Below are 16669 nucleotides of genomic sequence, written 5' to 3' on the forward strand. Positions count from 1 at the left end.
TCTATCTATCAATCTATCGATCGATTTATCTATCTATCTATAAATATATCATATTATTAGGAACCCGCTGTGATACAGTAATTAGCCAATCGTGATGCAGATGGGCGGAGTCTCCTGATTGACGACAGACATGACCCAAAACTTGAATAATCACTCATTGCGGCTGCGTTAAACATGAAAAGCATCTCATAAAAAAATTAATAAAAATAACGATTCCGCCTCTTTTCATCATATTCGAGCCTCCTTCTGAATTCACACTAGAATGATTTTTTATCCCGTTAGAGTCGCATACACAGACGACGGGCGGTAAAAAAAGCGCTAATTGCGTCGCAATCGTTCAGCGCGTCGTTAAAACCCTCGGCACTGAAGCGCTGTTTAATTCGAGGTTCCACGCAGCACAGATGTCCGTGTCTAATGGCCTCTCTCGCTCTCATCCCCTCTGTCTCGCAGTTTAACCGGTGCATCACGTCGCAGCTGATCAAGTGGTTCAGCAATTTCCGTGAGTTCTACTACATCCAGATGGAGAAGTTCGCCAGGCAGGCCATAAACGACGGCGTGACGGGGACAGACGAGATGAGCGTCAGCCGAGACTCCGAGCTCTTCCGAGCTCTCAACATGCACTACAACAAGGCCAATGACTTCGAGGTATACACACACACACACACACACACACACACACTATACACACACACACACACACACACACACACACACACACACTATACACACACAATGAAAAATCATTTGAATCATTTGGACATGGCGAGAATGGATTTTAATGTAGTGATTAGGGGATGAGAGAGAGAGATAGAGAGAGAAAGAGAGAAAAAGAGAGAGTGTGTCCTGTGTGTCCGGAAGGTTAGTGCAGTCCCCTGGAAGGACCAGGTCTGCTGGCAAAGCACTTCGTCAGAAAACACCTCACACTGGAGTGGAGCAAGGTTATGAGTCCTGCTGCTTCAGAGAGAGAGAGAAAGAGAGAGAGAGAGAGAGAGAGAGAGAGAGAGAGAGAGAGAGAAAGAGAGAGATAGAAAGAGAGAGAGAGAGAGAGAGAGAGAGAGAGAGAGAGAGAGAGAGAGAGAGGGGGATGGCAGGTTGAAAAAGAGAGAGACGTGGGGGAGAGTGTGGGAGGAAAGGAGGCATGATGGCATGGACAAACAGAAACACAGAAAAAGTGCGATCCTGGCAAAGGAAAATGGGCAGTTGAAAGTGAGAGAAAAAAAGAAAGAGGGAAAGACGGATGAACAGAGGCGAAAAAAAAAACGTTTCAGAGGGCCAGGATTCGTGACGCGACGTCCGTCGAGTGGAATTCGAAAAAACGTTTAGAAACGTTCAAAAAAAGATATACTCCCAAAAGTTTGTGGACACCTTCTGGAACGTCCACATTTGATCTTCTGAGAAGATGTTCCTCAAGATTTTGTGGAGATTTTGGTGGCGATTTTGTGATTTCTCGTTCGGGCGCAAACAGGTCCGATGTAGAATGAGGTGAGGAGGCCTGGAGTGGCATTCCAATTCATTCCAATAGGTTTTCGGAGATCTAAACCTGGAAATTTTCCAACTCTTTCATCCCATGGAAAAGCAGATCTTCCCAAATCCGAGTTTTCACAGGGAGCATCGTCCATCTTCTGGTGAATAGAAAGGGAAAATGTCACGCTCGATTGCTAGCGAAGACCTCTTTCCTGCTAGCGTAATGCGTAATGACCGGCTCGACGTGTGCCGGGGTGCGCTCGAAAGTTTTGGCCCCCCAATGTTAAATCGTATTTTTCTTTACATAAGTCCATAAGACTTCAGGACGTCTCTCGGCTCTTTTTTTCTCTTTCTCTCTTTCTCGCTCTTTTGGTGGAAGGAAAAAAATACAGCCTTTTGTTCTCTGTTCCATAATTCGTCCGCGAGATCAAACATCGAACCCACTTCCTGTTTCCAGCGGGAGCCGATGTGAGACACCCTTATCTCATCACATCTCATCTCACGCACGTCTTTTCCAACGTTTATCGGTGTTCGTAAAACGATAGAATCACCTCTAATGGTCCACACACACACACACACACACACACACACACACACACACGCACACACGCACACACGCACACTTCCATTTGCTGTCCTGTTTCTCAGAAACTTTTTCGTACTGTCCGTTAATCTGTTAAAAGAAAATAGGAAAATAGAGGTTGTTCCTCATGCACACTTACACACACTTACTCACACACACACACACACACACACACACACACACACACACACACACACACACACTTCTCAGGCTCGAGAAGGTTTCATACTCGAGATGATTTTCATACATAAATGAGAAATTTGCCTATGGAGAGGAGATGGCTGAATAAGTCTACTGTTGTTTGTGAAGTTTTTTCGCCTGGTGTGTGCAAGTGTGTGCGAGTGTGTGTGTGTGTGAGCGTGTGCGAGTGTGTGTACGCGTGTTGGCGGGAGGACGCCGGTGATGTTTTGCATATTAAGGATTTTCTCAGCAGGTGTCTGATGGATCTAATAGCTGATCAAAAACTTTGCACAAGGAAATTATGCCAAGCCATGCAAATCTTTACAAACTAACCCACCTGACCGTACTCTGCGTGTGTGTGTGTGTGTGTGTGTGTGTGTGTGTGTGTGTGTGTGTGTGTGTGTGTGATATGATGTAGAGGCAGAAATTGTGCTGGTTGTGAACTTACATGTCCCCAAGATACCCAATCTCCCTACCTGGCTGGATCACCATTCGGAACACGAGCTTTTGCTGATTCAGCATCTCACTCACACACACACACACACACACACACACACACACACACAGAAAGCTTTTTTTTTCTTCCATGTTTTTCTCCACCTTGTTGCCAGCCTTTTCTAAGTATGCCCTGTCCTGTTTCTTTGCCCCCTACCGCCTCCCTCCCCCATTACCCCTCCCTCCTTCCCAGATCTGTTTTTCCCCCAGTTTGACGGTAATCATCTCTGCCACCGAGTTCTTTCCTGGCTCCCTCGAGAAGCCCTTTTGTAATTATTGTTCTCTACGTCCCTCTCTCTCTCTCTCTCTCTCTCTCTCTCTCTCTCTCTCGTCCCTTCTCTTTTTCTTCCTCCTCATTCTTTCGTTCCTTTCATCCTCTTCAAATGCTTTTCTTCCACGTCCGTTCCTCTCTTGAGCCCATTAGGAAGTTTTTAATGATTTTTCTTTTCCCCTCCCTCGCTCACGGCACGGCGAGCACAATCGCCAATTAGATCGTCTTCATTAATTACTCTATCTATCTATCTATCTATCTATCTATCTATCTATCTATCTATCTATCTATCTATCTATCTATCTATCTATCTATCTATCTATCTATCTATCTATCTATCTATCATCTCCTCAGGGTTCCCCATCTCGTTCAAACAGCGAACAATACATACATTTAGATGTTTGGACCACCTTTCCCAAAACGTTCTATCTCTCTTTCCATTAGATAGAGAGACATAGAGACAGACAGAGAGACCGTACAGACCATACGCTCTTCTGTAAGACTTGCGCATGTTAACGATGCTAAGAGCCTCCGAGTGAAATCTGAGATCCTTCTGAGCCTCAAATCTGTAATTAACCTTCGCATCTGTGGTAAATGTCCACGTTCTCGTTCACATTCCCACGTTTTTTTTTCTACACCCGGGCCCTTTCCATTGTCCATATTTCAATGCTTGGAAGATGTGGAAGAGCTCCTGCGATGGAGTGCTATAAAAAATCTTCAACCAATCAGATTGGAGACTTGAGACTTGGGACAAACCCCACCAAATTCTCCCTTCACTTGATCTACAGATCCAAATCTGGTCCATGATGATGCACCTGTGTACAAAGAAAGCTCCATGAGGATCTGCTTTCCATGAGTCAGATATGGAAAATCTCCTGCTTTAGACCTCCAAAACTAGTGAATACCTTTGGGATAATTGGAAGGCTGATGGCACTCCTGGAGTCCTCGCTTTACCTACATAGGTACCTGATCTCAACAAAATCTCCTGAAAATCTACACCAAATCCAGTGGATAATTTTTTCAGATTACTGGAGTTTATTATAGTAGAAAATGGGGACTCAGTGTGGAGTGGGATGTTCCAAAAAGCACATTATGCTCAGATGTCCCTGTAATGTCTGCATTTTGTGTGTGTGTGTATATGTGTGTGTTCGTAGCTGGGACCTGAAGCAAATTTGTATTCACTTATCACTTATTCTTTATCTTTTTAAGGATACTTTTAATGTTTTACCTACTTTAATTTCCCGTTATTGTTTACGTCCCCGCAGCGATAAATCTCCGAAACTGGGGACTCCTTTCGCAAAGATCAAATATTTTTATAGAATTTAATATAAAATTTTTTGTATAATTTTTTTTTTCATTTTTGCTTTTGAAAAAATATTATTTTTTTTATTATTATATATTTTTTTTGTAAAAGATATATATATATATATATATATATATATATATATATATATATATATATTTTTTATAAATATTATATTATAATTAAATTTAATTTAATTTATAATGCTACATGCAAAGTGAAAAAAGAAAAACTCCCCCAAAAAAAGAGAAAAAATTAACACAATTAAAGTGTGTGTGTACGAGTGCGATGCTGATCTAGGTAAAGCCTGTTCCCATCATCACATTTATTACGACTTACAAGGAAAAAAAGGACCCTGTTTCAGCGTTTTAAACCCCCCCGGGCCAGACGTGTACGAGCGCCGGTGTCCCTGCAGGCTGGAGCTTCTTGCACTAACACACTCCAGGTTGCCTTGTCCGTGCCAGACAGGAGCACTTAGCACCAGAGTGCACTTGTCCCATAACCCCCCCCCCCACCACGTAGCCTGGGGGCAGGTGGGGTTGGACGGGGGTTGGAATGAGGTCGTCTGCTTCGTCTCATATTGCTCTCGACACGACGGACCAGATAAGCCATTTAGCAAAGACAAAAGGATCTGATTCAGACGTGTAGCCGCTGACTGTCACTTTTGCGTGTTTTTGTGCACTTTAGGTGAAAAAAAATGTGTCGGATCCCCGTTTCGGGTTTCACCGCCCCGGTCTCACGTCCCCCCGTCCCACGTCCCCTACCACCGTTACGTCCTCCCGAAAGCGATTCGCAACTTGTTCTTTTAATTGCGCGAATGCTCTCCTTTCTACCTGGTGCTGAAACCTGGCCCCTCCGGATCTCCGGATGTGACCTTGCAAGAATTGAAGTTGGACTCCTCTGGAGTGGTTTCCATTTGCGTTTGTGTGTGTGGGTGTGTGTGTGTGTGAGTGTTAAGTTCACAAACCATCCCAGATCCCAGACCCTTTCCCTCAGGCTGACACTGGAAGATCTGGTCTTTGCTTTAATCGCAATTGATCTAAAGTGGCCTCGATTGCTGGTAGACACACACACACACACACACACACACACACACACACACACACACACGTAGCAGGGGGACATGTTGTGTCTTCCAACCCCCTCCCAGTCAACATCCTCCTGCACTTTCTTGACTTTCCATCAAGCGAGTCTTCTTTGTCCGTCCTTTCCTCCCTGTATATTGTATATCTCCACCACTTCCATCCTTCCTTCTATCCATCTATCTATCCATCCCTCCATCCTTGCTGTCCCCCCTTTTCCACCTGCTCATCTGTCCGTCCCAATATTGAGATACAAAGGAACAGCTTGTCACATTGCTCAAAAAAAGAAACCACCCCTCTTGTGTTACTCCAACTCTCTCTTGCCCCAGACCCTCACGGGTTCGTGCCTGTGCCAAGGAGACTGGCGCACACTTGGCAAGGATGAGAGTGCCAATGGCCTTGTCTCAAGTCCTCCCCCATGTTACACCCCAATGGACCCCGCCAAGACGGTGGCCGTCAGTGCTGGCTAGATGCGTCCCCCCGCCAAGTGTCCCTCGGCTCCGACATTAGGCCCCTGCTAATCTGCTGTATCCTCTCTAACTAAGTGTTACGCAGAGTATAAACTGTTCCGTCTTACACCGCAGCAACACGCCAACGTTTCCATAGTGACGAACATGCTATCGTTTTTTTCTTTTCATAGTAACAGCTCGGACTTGTGCAAGTTTTCTTTTTATTTGTTTCTTTTCTTATTGTTCCCTTTCTTCACTTCTTTTTTCTTTCGTTCTTTTAATTTTCTTTCAATTTTCCATCTCTTGTCTTTTTTTCTGTATCTCTCCTCTTTTTCTTTTTTCTTCTCTTGTAATTTAATTGCCCATTTCGGTTTTCTTTTTTCCTTTCTCTCTGCTTTTTCTTTGCTCCTCTTTTTCTTCTCTTCTCACCTATTTTCCTTCTCTTCTTTTTGCTTCTTTCTCTTTGCTTCGTAAATGAGTACATTCAAGCTAAATGTGGTAACGGACAGATTTTACGGCGTCTCATTCTTTACTGAACGAACTTCACGTTAAAAATGTTTAAAAGGTTTTCTGTTGATTAGTTTCTTGTAACAGCGCACCCTGCAGGGGGTTGCATTTAATTTCTTCTGTAATACACAAACATGGTACTTAGCATAGTGTATTGTTTTTGCCACCGATCCGTGCCCCGCCACACACACATTTTTTTGTAGCCATCCTTCCTTTTCTTGTTCTTTTTCCACACACTATGCTCCAGATGTCTGAGCTCCCAGCCTCTGAAGCACACTATCGTCCCCTCCCACCCACACACACACACACACACACACACACACACACACACACACACACTCGTTACTATTATACTTGTGACAAGTTGACTCCAGGGACCTGATCGGTGACCCCGGCTTTGCTTCATGTGCCCTGAATCAAACACAATCTGGACACCATGTGGGGACGTTAGAATCACAGTAGTCCCTGGGTCGTTCCTGTCTCGAACACCGAGCCTCATCTGTAATGCAGATTACATCACAATCTGCTAGCGTGCAGAGGCTACAAGCGCTAATAATACACATGTATACACAGGAGAAGACCAGAGCGGGCAGGACACGTGACAATCCGGCAAGAAGTCGTCTCGGGTGTTCTGATGGTATCGCACAGGAATTTACATTTATTTGGTTAGCCTTCATTACCATTAGCGTTAGCATGACTAAACTCCTAGCAGTCTTCACTGTCAGGGTTTTTCGTGGAAAACATGTGCGGCACGTTTTCGGAGGGCGTCCAGGGTTTAATTCATAATTCTTTAATTCTTTCATAATTTTTTTTTTGTTTTTACAAATTTGTTCAACTTTTTTATTAACGATTACTTTTTCAAAATTCAAAAACTTCTTTTGTATTTGAAAAAATATTCTATATTATAATTTTTTTTATTTTATTTTTTAGCTGTAAAATCTGTCAAATCGAGATTGCAGGATAATCCCGGAGCGAAGCCCATGCTAGATATTTGATACTTCGTTGTCTACGATTTTTTTTTCCCCCTGTCCTTGGAGGACCAATGGAATTATCTGCACACGACCGCCCCCTCTCCACACACACACACACACACACACACACACACACACACCTTGAGAAGAGGACTGATGACGTGGCCTGGGTGTCCTTTAACCAGGTCTTAAGAGTAAAAACAACAAGCAAGTGGCAAGGCCACGCAGGAACGTCCAACTCAGCTGCAATGTTTGCAGGACAAATCTGCCGCTGGACTCTTCAAGGCCGAACGCTTCGGGAGCCTTGGTTTCAGGGAAAACGTTTATCAGTAAAGAGAGAGAGAGAGAGAGAGAGAGAGAGAGAGAGAGAGAGGGAGAACAAACCGGGAGTGAGAGTGTTTGGATGTTGTGACATAAAGAGGCTTATCGAGGCTTGTCCTCCACAGCGATCGATTCATCGCTGATAGGAACACGAGTGACCAAACACCGCTTTGCTTTGAGGCTTCGTTGAGAAACGATCCAGGTTTCAGTTCGGAGCATGTTTTTTTTTTTTGGACGCCCCGTTTCACCTTTAGTGCTGTTTGCTCCCGTGAGCTCCACTCTCTTGTGAAGATGTTCCACTAGATGTTGTGGAGATGTTGTGGAGAATTGGTTGGGGCTTTATAGCAGGAGATCTTCCAACTTTGTTTTTTGCATTGGCATGTGGACCGGGTTTGGGTTTCCTAGGTCAAGTGAAGGTGTGTATGATTGTGTGGGAACAGTCTGGAGAAGGACCACCCATGAATAGGCGGGTGTCCCAATACTTTTGACACGACCCTACTTTTATACACATATCAAATCTAAGATCTGAAATCTAATTGGCTGGAAGGTTTCGCTTTCTTTAGCGCTTGTACATTATATGTAAATGGAAAGTAGGAAAGAAAAAAAAGAACGGAAGAAAAAAAGAAAGAAAGACAGAATGGCCTCGGAACTCACGCCCTCATCCAGGAGAGCGTACCTGAGCAGATTCCCAGCTTGTCTCCGGCAGTCAGGTTGACATGAGAATATTTAGCGCCTGGTGTTCCCAGGCCGCTAGTTAGGGATTAACCAGGAACACTCGGAGCATGTGGGGTCCATGAATCCTTCAAGGCCATCGGCAGCTTTATCGCTCAGGGTCAGCTTTTGTTTGGCCAGCGCAAAACAAATAAAAACACGCTCGCCAATGGAACAAGAGCGTGTCAAAGAGCTAAACCCCGCCCCCTCGTTCTCCTCCTCCTCCTTGTCCTCTCTTCTCTCGTTTTCGTCTTTTTTTTTCTCCTTCGCCTTTCCCTCGTCTCGTTCTTTTCTCATCTGTTTATTTTTCCTTACTCTAGATATTTTCTTCTAACCTTTTCATGTTCCTCTTTTCTTCTTTTCTCTTTTTCTCTTTTCTCTTCTTTTCTCTTCTCTTCTTTTGTGCTCTCTTCTCCTTTATTCTCTTCTCTTGTGCTCTTTTCTATTTTCATTCTCTTCTGCCATCATCTCTTTTCTTCTCTTGTCTTCTCTTCTCTCATTTTCATCTCTTTTTCCCTTCGCCTTTCCCTCGTCTCATTCTTTTCTCATCTGTTTATTTTTCCTCACTCTAGATATTCTTTTCTAATCTTTTCATGTTCCTCTTTTCTTGCTTTTCTCTTCTCTTCTCTTCTCTTCTCTTCTTCTCTTCTCTTCTCTCTTCTCTTCTCTTCTCTTCTCCCATCTTCTCCCATCTTCTCTTTTCTTGTGCTCTTTTCTCTTCTCATTCTCTTCTGCCATCATCTCTTTTATTCTCTTGTCTTCTCTTCTCTCGTTTTCGACATTGTTTTCTCCTTCGCATTTCCCTCGTCTTGTTTTTTTTCATCTGTTTTTCCTCACTCTAAATATTGTTTTCACCTCTCTTATTGTTACTCTTTTCTTTCATTTCTTTTCTATTCTTGTTTCCTCCTTTCCATCTTCTCTTTTCTTCTCTTCTCTCCTCTTGTGCTCCCTTCTCCGTCTTTTCTCGTCTCCTCTCATTCTCCCATTTTCTCCTCTCTTCTCTTCTCTTCTCTTCTCTTCTCTTCTCTCTCTCTCTTCTCTTCTTTTCTACCTTATTCTTCTCACATCTTTATTCTTCTTTTCTTCTTTTTTGCTTTTTTCTCATTCTCTTCTCTTCTCTTCTCTTCTCTTCTCTTCTCTTCTCTTCTGTTCTCTTCTGTTCTCTTCTCTTCTCTTTTCTTCTCTGACTGAAAGTAGGCTTGACAGTGTGTTGTGTGTTCAAGTGGAAAGCGACGCTCAGGCAGGACGATGCTCCGTCCGTCAGCTAATCAAAGCTGAGGAAACCTGAAGCGGCCTATCCCATCTGAGAAACATAACTCTCACATCTCATAAAGCTTTCTGTCAGCAGAGAGACAGCGAGAGAGAGAGAGAGAGAGAGAGAGAGAGAGAGAGAAAGAAAGAAAGAGATAGAGAAAGAAAGAGATAGAGATCTTTCCTGTGCGAGATCTTCGCGTTCCAAAATCGATGTATCCTCGTCGCGCATTTCAGGAAAAACCTCAGAGCGTGTGTGTGTGTGTGTGTGTGTGTGTGTGTGTGTGTGTGTGTGTGTGTGTGTGTGTATATACCATATGCTGCCATTTTAAGAGTGTTTATGTGCTACGTCTGAGGAGACCTGACAGGTGTTAATCTAAAATGCAAGCAACACTAATTTCCCAGACACACATGCACAAACACACACACACACACACACACACACACACAAATAAAAAAAAACATTGTATGCCTTGAGAATCTTTCTATAGACTATTCGGCCAAATGTTTGTGGACACCTGAGCATATGAGAGTAGTGCTTCTGGGAAGATGTTCCTGTAGATTCTCTGGAGATATTTTGGAGATTTGATAGCGATCCTTCTGAGATTTCGTGGAGATTTAAAGGAGATCCTTTGGAGATTTGCTGGAGATTTGGGAAAGTCAGGTCCCGATGTAGATACGGTGAGGAGGCCTGGAGTTTTATTCCAATTCGTCCCAAAAGAGACAGAGCTCTAGAGCAGGAGACGTTCCACCTCTTCCAAACCATGAAAAGCAGATCTTCATGGACAGGACAGGACAGGACAGGACAGGAGTTAAAGTGTAGGCAGAAGGTTGGGTGTCCAAATACTTTTGGAACTACTATATAAGGGTACATCCGTAATAAGACGTTTATTGAAGGAAGCTATGTGACTAGAAACGGAAAAAAAACCGCTCTGGAATGCGAGAGGAAAAACGTTCGCTTTCAGGGCGTCAGTCGTGTTTTTTTTTTTTTTTAGGGCGGGGGGGATGAAAAAAATAAAATAAAATAAGTTTATGTTCGAAGTACAGATGTCCTCTTTATCCTTTTGGACGCCTGGGGACAAAAGTCCCACAGCGAACAAAGCAATCAGGAGGAAGACAAACCTGGAGATCATACACACACACACACACACACACACACACACACACACACACACACACACACACACACACACATCAGTGACAACTGCATGATATATAGACGTACACAGGTTCCCAAAAGAAACTGGAAAAAAAAAGGTGCTTAGGACAAGAACAACTCGCTTTTCCTTTTTTTTCCTTTCTTTCTTTTTTTTTTCTTCTCTCTCCCTCCTCCCTCAGTCTATCTTCATCTCTCTGTCTTTCTCACCTTTCATTCCATCGCTCTATCCTTTCCCCTCAGGTTTCATCCCCAACTGGCTGCACCTTTCACACATACACACACACACACACACACACACACACACACACACACACACACACACACACACACACACATATGCTTTCTACCTCTGTCTACTTCCTACTTCCAACCCCTCATCTCTCTCTCTCTCTCTCTCTCTCCTCCTCCCTTCTTCTCTCTGTCAAGAGGATCTAAAATACCGCTACCCTTTTCTCCTTGACATTGGCGTCTCCCCGCAGTCAGCATTTCGCCGTCCTTTTTCGTGGCGAAAAAAACGTCAGGAGAAATTCCGTGCAGGAGTGTATTCTTAGCAATGCACTACACACACACACACCTACACCTATACACACACACACACACACACACACACGTCAGACTTTTAACTGTTCACAATCTACATAGTTACAGTAATTACACTACAATGCTGTAATATATATACACACACACACACACACACACACACACACACACACACACACACACACACACACTCAGTGAAAGTTATTAATGTTCTCACTATACCTTAGGTATGCTAAGTACAGTACAAAGCTATTGTATAGATGCTCACACACTCACACTCACACAAACACACACACACACACACACACACACACACACACACACACACACACACACACATACATACACACACACATACACATACACACACACATGCTCACTACTCACCCGGGGTGAGTTGTGAGCCGGTGTATTGCCAAGACAGTATTGTGTCAGTACTGCAAGATAGCATAAGTGTGTGTGTGTGTGTGTGTGTGTGTGTGTGTGCGCATTGCCACTAACCTTGGTGTGTCCTAACACTGTTGATGAGTGTCTGCAGGGCACAGGAGGAGTGCAGTTTTGGTCCCACTCACACACACACACACACACACACACACACACACACCCACACACACACACTTACTGTGGCTGTAGTCACATTTACACATGGCCCTTAAGAGAGTGAAAGAATCCGACCTGGTAGGAGTAGTTGTAGTGTGTGTGTGTGTGTGTGTGTGTGTGTGTGTGTGAGGGAGAAAGAGAATAAAACAGATCTATCCATGCATCTAAACCATCTAATCTATCTATCTATCTATCTATCTATCTATCTATCTATCTATCTATCTATCTATCTATCTATCTAGACTCAAATATTCGATAGATAGATAGATAGATAGATAGATAGATAGATAGATAGATAGATAGATAGATAGATAGATAGATAGATAGATAGATAAGAGAGACAGAGATATAGAGAATGATAGATAGAATGATAGACTTCTGCTCTTCTGTAAGACTCACATTTTGTGTATGCTAGCAATGCTAAGAGCTGCTGTGTGAAATCTGAGATCCAACGGAGTCTCGTATCAGTAATTAACCCTCACATCTGAGGTAAATGTCAATGTTCTCTTTCACTTCCACATGTTTTTCTCCACCCTGGACCTTTCCATTGTCCTCAAATCAATGCTCTAACAACCCCAGGCCTCCTCACATCACCTCCATCAGCACCTGACTTTACTAACACCATGTGTCTCAATGGATCCCCACAAAATCTCCACAAAATCTAGTGGAACATCTTCCCCAAAGAGTGAATTTCATTAGAACAGTAAATGGGGACTTTCTGACTTCTTGAGGACTCATTTCGCTTCAAGAGAACGTCAGGTCTCGTTTCTGTCTCGTGAACCGCAGCTATTTCGCTTTTGAGCGGGATATGAGAGTCACCGCGGCGACCCCGCGGTGTCTTAAATACACGAAACAGATTAGCGCGCAGGCTACTCCCTAGCCAACTTCTGCTTTTTGGGCTTCTTCTGCTTTCCCTTTTCTTATCTTGTTACAATACACACACACACACACACACACACACACACACACACACACAAACATTGCCTGGCAATTCAGTTCTTATTTATGAGCTTGTCACACACATACACCTGTCCTGTATTCACTTCCCTCTTCAGAGTTTGGTGTGTGTGTGTGTGTGTGTGTGTGTGTTACTTACAAAGACTGGGAAGTTCCACAAGACATTGTGTCCAGAAAACTTTATAGGAAGTGAGAGCAAGACAATGTAATGTGTAATGCCACATATCACTGTGTTTCCTCATGCCTGTCAAAGTAAAGTGGCTGATAAGGTGTGTGTGTGTGTGTGTGTGTGTGTGTGTTAAGTTGTTTAACATGAAGCCTATACAAAAAAATTTATATATATATATATATATTTAAGCCAGTTGCCAGATATTGTGTAGTACCTCTGTGTGCCACCAAAATATCTCAGGCACACCAAGACAGAACCTGACAGAAGTGCTGTAAGTTGTGAGTTTTAGCCTCCATGGATCAGGATTGTTATTACCAAAGATACTCGATGGACTTGAGAATTTGGAGGTACCTTGAACTCTTTGTCATGCCCCCCACACTGTTCCTGAACCATATTTGCAAATTGTATGTGCAGGAAGCTTTATTTTGCTGTGTCCACTTAATGAAGTGTAAGTGCAGGGGGGTCTGCAAGAATGTTTAGGTACGTGAACATCCAGGAGGCCAACCCAAGGTTTTCCAGCAGAATTTCACCATGGCATGACAGTGCCTCCTTATGCTGGTGCCAACACTTCCCTGGGAGGGGTTCCATAGATTAACCAGGACCACCTGTCCACTTGGGGCCTACTCATGTCCTCAGTGACTCAGTGAAGATGCTTTAGATGGTAGACAGGGGTCACCATAAAGGCCACAAATAGATTTTATAGTGTCTGAATCCTAATATGCATGTAGATGTTACTTTTCACCCATACATTCTTGCAGAACTCCACCAAGACCTACCCCTCAATGGTACTCCTTCATGGTAACAGAGTTCCCAAATGGCAGTGTCCTTTTTTAGCTCCCTGACTTCACCTCACTGCAACAAATTGTTCAGGAACAGTTTGAGTAACATGACAAAGAGTTAAAGGTGCCCCCAGATCTCAATCCAATCGAGTATCTCCAGGACTTCTGGGACAAACAAATTCTATACATGGAGGCTCCACCTCACAAATTCCAAGAGGTAAAAAAGGTTCCCCTTAATGGCTTGATTGCAGGTACCACAGCACACTTTTGAAGGTCTTGTAAATCTGTTTTGGTAGCTCGAGGTGATTGAGTTGAATGAGCAAAAATTTGTGCACCCCAAGTAGAAAGCTAATTATTGTTGCTTGGTGGTAGAGACCACTCAGAGACACATACTAAAACCAAACAAGGAGAGTTTATGGGAGGTGAGGGTAGCACGGTGGTTAAAGCATTGCACTCTGGATCGGAAGGTCACAAGTTCAAATACCAGCACCAAGCTGCCACTGCTTGGCCCCTTGAGCAAAGACCTTAAACCTTAACTGCTCGGTTATAAGTCGCTCCGAATAAAGGCGTCTACCATAAATCTAAATATGTAAATTAGACAGTACGACTTAACATAAGTCGCCCCTCATGATTCCTCTTTTACTCTCCCTGCAGGTTCCCGAACGTTTCCTGGAGGTGGCTCAGATCACGCTGCGCGAGTTCTTCAACGCCATCGTGGCCGGGAAAGACGTGGACCCGTCTTGGAAGAAGGCCATCTATAAAGTCATCTGCAAGCTGGACTCGGAGGTTCCAGAGATCTTCAAATCTCCCAACTGCCTCCAGGAGCTCCTCCACGAGTAACGCCCCCTAAAGCCCACCCCAACCAAAAAAAAAAAACCCTCCACTACTACACCTAATTATTTGAGTTTTTTTTAAATACATTTTTTTTTCATTTGTTGTTGTTTTTTTTGTTTTTTTTGAATGTATGGCATATGAAGTAGCATTCCTGACCTTTCATGATTTTTGCCTTGGGGTGATCTAGTTCAATTTTTGGAAAATTTTCTTTCTTATCTTTTAGTTTGCATTTTCTTGTCGTGTTTCATCTTTTGAAGCGACTTTGAGCCCACTAGCGTATGCTTTTTTACCCGACTCCCCTGTTTTTGCTTGGCCACTCTGGAATTCTGGGTAATCCTCACAAGATCTCGAAATACCGAAGCCAAACAACTCAGCGAACTGGTATAACTGACGTCTTGGCGCTCGTTTATCGAACCATTTTGAAGTGTGTATTTTCTGGAGAAGTGGGCACTGCATTTATAGGGTGTATAGAATGACGATGCTGATGATGATTATTATTTCTATTATTATTGTTATTTTATTACTGTTGGTGTTCTTGTCGTCGTCGTCGTTGTTCCCGCTTGGGTAAGACTGGCACTTGGAGGTTTTTTTTTTGTTTTTTCTATTTTTCTTTTTCTTTTGTTCTTTCTTTCTTCATTCTATACTTCCTCTCTTTCTTTTTTTCTCTCTTTCGATTCATGCTATGATTGCAAGAAAATAAATTATTATTCCAAAATGTAAATCTCTAACTATATGCAAAACTATATTACAGACTTTACATTAGAATAGACCCTAGAGTCCTCGCACCTGGATTTTTTTTTTTATTTAATTTTTCTCTTTTCCTTCCATATATTATGGGTCCAAGATATGCTTTGATTGACAGCCCAATGCACCAATCGCAACATTTTTGAAGGGCATCATAACCCATAACCCCACACTCTTTAAAACCTGTTTTTCTTTTGTTGGGTTGCACAGAAAACACAAACACATACACACATTTAAATGCCCTTCAACTGGTCATTCCGGAGGAATCTTTTGGAATGTTCGAGGACGTATGATGCGAGTGTGTGTGCAGGTGTGTGTTTTTTCTTTCTTTTTTTTGTGCTATTTAGCTCAGTATTTCAATGCTGTTTCTTGAATACTGAACTACAATGAAAAAAAAAGCATCCACGTTTTCAGAGGAAACATCAATTCAACCCCTACATACAATTTATTATTATTATTATTATTATTATTATTATTATTATTATTTGTCTTGGATGTTAGGATTTGAAAGTTTGTACTGTACGGATATGAATTGAAAAAAAAAAAAAAAAAAAACCTGCACTTACCTGTTGTTCAGTGAAAGCAATGACATTGGATTTTATTTAATAAATAAAGACTGAAAATATACTTGAAATGACGACTCCTTTTTTTGTGTTTCATCCAGTGGTTTTACAACAGCTGTTTATAGAATCAATAAAAATATTAAAAGTAACACATATAAAAGTTAAAAAATATATATTTACAAGATGTGAAATCAATCGAGAATTGACTTTTGTAAAGACAAAAAAACCACACCAAATGTAAGCGCACAACAACAGCGAAAACAAAACACAGTCCTTTTTTAGCCGATCCACACTGTTCAGGAACGGTTTGCGGAACATGGCATAGAGTTCAAGTTGGCCACAGATCTCAATCCAATCAAGTGTCTCTACGACTCAAAAAAAAAAAAACACAACAAATCTGCAACAAGACAAACACAATAATTATAATAATCAGTAAAAAACAACAAATCAAGAAAATACAAAAAATCTGCAAAATGCAACAAAACAAATGACAACAAATCCGAAAAAAAATTACAAAACCGAAAACACAACAAAAACAAACACACAACAAATCAAGAACACAATATTATCAGGGAAGGACAATTAATCATTAAAAATTACAACAAAACCAAAAACACACCAAATCAAGGAAATGGAGCAAAATTTTGGGAAAAACAGCCAATGATGAAATCACAATAAAAACAAAACCACAACAAATTGCATTAAATCCAAAATACACAACATGAACATAGAAAGC

The 16669-nt window shown here is 42.3% G+C and overlaps 1 protein-coding gene across 1 annotated transcript in view; it reads left to right on the forward strand.

Annotated features, from left to right (window-relative positions):
* LOC124401368 (prospero homeobox protein 1-like) overlaps nt 1–15932 on the forward strand; it is a 29808-nt gene extending 13876 nt beyond the window's left edge. The window contains exons 4-5 of the mRNA XM_046873643.1: nt 451–645; nt 14447–15932. Of these exons, the coding sequence (XP_046729599.1) occupies nt 451–645; nt 14447–14632 (381 nt within the window). The 3' untranslated portion in view covers nt 14633–15932. The remainder of the gene's footprint in view (nt 1–450; nt 646–14446) is intronic.
* The last annotated feature ends 737 nt before the right edge of the window (nt 15933–16669 follow it).

This window comes from Silurus meridionalis, chromosome 18 (genome assembly GCF_014805685.1).
Source record: "Silurus meridionalis isolate SWU-2019-XX chromosome 18, ASM1480568v1, whole genome shotgun sequence".
NCBI classification, from domain to species: domain Eukaryota; kingdom Metazoa; phylum Chordata; class Actinopteri; order Siluriformes; family Siluridae; genus Silurus; species Silurus meridionalis.